The sequence below is a fragment of the Melospiza melodia genome, unplaced genomic scaffold, assembly GCF_035770615.1.
Source record: "Melospiza melodia melodia isolate bMelMel2 unplaced genomic scaffold, bMelMel2.pri scaffold_18, whole genome shotgun sequence".
NCBI lineage: Eukaryota > Metazoa > Chordata > Aves > Passeriformes > Passerellidae > Melospiza > Melospiza melodia.
In genome coordinates this window covers 5230773-5233403 of record NW_026948525.1, presented here as the reverse complement: position 1 = coordinate 5233403, position 2631 = coordinate 5230773, and the positions used below count along the sequence as shown (strand labels likewise).

General features: G+C 54.0%; 1 protein-coding gene across 1 annotated transcript; it reads left to right on the top strand.

The window, feature by feature from the left end:
- The first annotated feature begins 472 nt into the window (after window positions 1–472).
- LOC134433341 (olfactory receptor 14J1-like) lies at window positions 473–2328 on the top strand. The gene is made up of 2 exons (XM_063182198.1): window positions 473–1093; window positions 2320–2328. Exons 1-2 carry the CDS (start codon window positions 551–553, stop codon window positions 2326–2328), a joined length of 552 nt encoding a protein of 183 aa, XP_063038268.1. The 5' UTR covers window positions 473–550.
- Window positions 2329–2631: the final 303 nt, after the last annotated feature.

Sequence of the window (2631 nt, the reverse complement as noted above, 5' to 3'; positions counted from 1 at the left end):
AGCAAGACGGCCGGGGGGGGGGGGAAGAGAGAAAAGGCACAGCTGCCAGACACAACACACGATATTGGGATAAAGGCTGTCAACCCACAACACAGGTAGTGGGGGGAAAGTGCCCCCAAGCTGTGCTGGGATATTTAAAGTCCTCTCCAAGCCCAGATATCCCATCATTTCTTTTTTTACAGATCACCATGTAAAGAAAGCACAAATGTCCAACAGCAGCTCCATCAGCTACTTCCTCCTGCTGGCATTGGCAGACACACGGCAGCTGCAGCTCCTGCACTTCTGCCTCTTGTTGGGCATCTCCCTGGCTGCCTTCCTGGGCAACGGCCTCATCATCAGCGCCGTAGCCTGCGGCCACCAGCTGCACACGCCCATGTTCTTCTTCCTGCTCAACCTGGCCCTCACTGACCTGGGCACTATCTGCACCACTGTCCCCAAAGCCATGCACAATTCCCTCTGGGACACCAGGAACATCTCCTACTCAGGATGTGCTGCACAGCTATTTTTACTAATCTTCTTTCTTGCAACAGAGTTTTCACTCCTGACCGTCATGTGTTACGACCGCTACGTGTCCATCTGCAAACCCCTGCACTACGGGACCCTCCTGGGCAGCAGAGCTTGTGCCCACATGGCAGCAGCTGCCTGGGCCAGTGGCTTTCTCAATGCTCTTGTGCACACAGCCAATACATTTTCCCTGCCCCTGTGCCAGGACAATGCCCTGGGCCAGTTCTTCTGTGAAATCCCACAGATCCTGAAACTCTCCTGTTCCAAATCCTATCTCAGGGAACTTGGACTTCTTGTGGTTACTAGCAGTTTATCATTTGGTTGTTTTGTGTTCATTATTTTCTCCTATGTGCAGATCTTCAGGGCTGTGCTGAGGATCCCCTCTGAGCAGGGACGGCACAAAGCCTTTTCCACCTGCCTCCCTCACCTGGCTGTGGTCTCCCTGTTCATCAGCACTGCAGCATTTGCCTACCTGAAGCCCCCCTCAATCTCCTCCAGATCCCTGGATGTGGCCCTGTCAGTTCTGTACTCAGTGGTGCCTCCAGCCCTAAACCCCCTCATCTACAGCCTGAGGAACCAGGAGCTCAAGGCTGCAGTGTGGAGACTGATGACTGGATGATTTCAGAAACAATAAACTGCTTGCCAATTTCAGCAAATCACTTCTAACAAAGTCATATTTGATACTTTCTGTTGGTTTGCTTGTGGAGTATTTTTTCCCTTGCTTTAGTTTTTAATATTTTCCACAAATAAATGTCATTGTTTGTACCATTATTCATTGTGTTTCTCTCCACCTTCCCTGTGGCCACAGACTGTGTCAATGGGGGACTGCACTCTTGGTGTATTTAAAGGAAGTAAAGGATGTCCCAGCAAAGTTTTCTGCAGAGATGCCCTTTTGTTGCCTTCTCTGGAGCTGCAGCAGCAATGTCTGTGTGCAGAGCTGGGGGCAGATCAGTGCTGGCCCAGCAGCTGTGCCCAGCAGCAGCAGCACTTGGTGTTGCCAGTGCTGCTGCTGTGGCCCTGCCCTGCTGCCCTGGTGGCCCTGGTGTGGCTGCAGAGCCTGAGTGCTCTTGGGGCTGGGCACAGCCCTGGAGGTGGCAGTGCCGGGGCTGCAGCAGGGACAGGCCATGGGCACTGCTGGGGCAGTGCTGACGCCTCAGGCCAGAGCCTGGGGGCTCCAGGCTCCTTGCCCAGACTCTCTCAAGAACACGGCCAGGCCAATGCTCAGCACAGAAAAGCCCCGTGAGAAGCCATAGGCTGGCTGTGGGCAGGCTAGGGAGAAACAGCATGGCTGGGGCCTGGGGCAGATGGGAAGGAGCAGCAGAGCAGGGCCTGATCTATCCCCAGTGCACTGGACAGCCCAGGGCACCGTCCCAGAGTGTCCTGATGGAGCTGCCAACAACATCCCCCCTCTGCAGCCCTGGCCTCTCCCCCAGCTCACACAGGTGCTCCATCCTTGCAGGCACAGACACGGCAGCGCTGGCTCAGGAGCCCCTGTTTGCATTGCATAGAGCAGGGGGAGCACCCCATGCTGTTGGTGTGGGGACATCAACCTGAGGGAGCACAAATGCCATCAGCCCCTGAGGCCAGCAAGGGCTGGGGGATGGCAGGGAAACCACCCAGCTTTGTCCTGGCCTCTGCAGTCAGCCAGAATGTTTGTTCCCATCAGCTGGGAGTTTCCTGTCCTACTGCAGACGCTGTTGCTCAGAGCCAGGGCTGCCTGGCAACCCCCCAAAACTGCCCTGAGCATTTCCTTGGCTTCACCTTTGCTTTCTTTACTCTTTCCTGGTACACATTTCTTCCTATTGCCCACTCTAGGGCTCCTAGAACTGGAGACAGCACTTTAGGTGCTTCCCAACCAGTGCTAAGCACAGGGGAAGAATCACTGCCCTGCTCCTGCTGGGCACATCCTTCCTGATCCATAGGAGTGCCACAGGTTGCATGAGTGAAATGGTGGGGAGAGGGTGGGGACAAAGTGTTAATGATTGTCAGCCATTAAGGGTCTTGACTTTCATATCTGTTTTGACTGCATTAGAAGTTGCTTGGGGTCAATATCAATTGGACATTGCTGATATCAACCTATAAACAGGAAAAGTAACCATGACAAATTAATTCTCGCTGCATTGTTTC

Coding starts and splice junctions, on each gene's coding strand:
- LOC134433341 (XM_063182198.1), top strand. CDS start 551: ATGTGTTACGACCGCTACGTGTCCATCTGCAAACCCCTGCACTACGGG.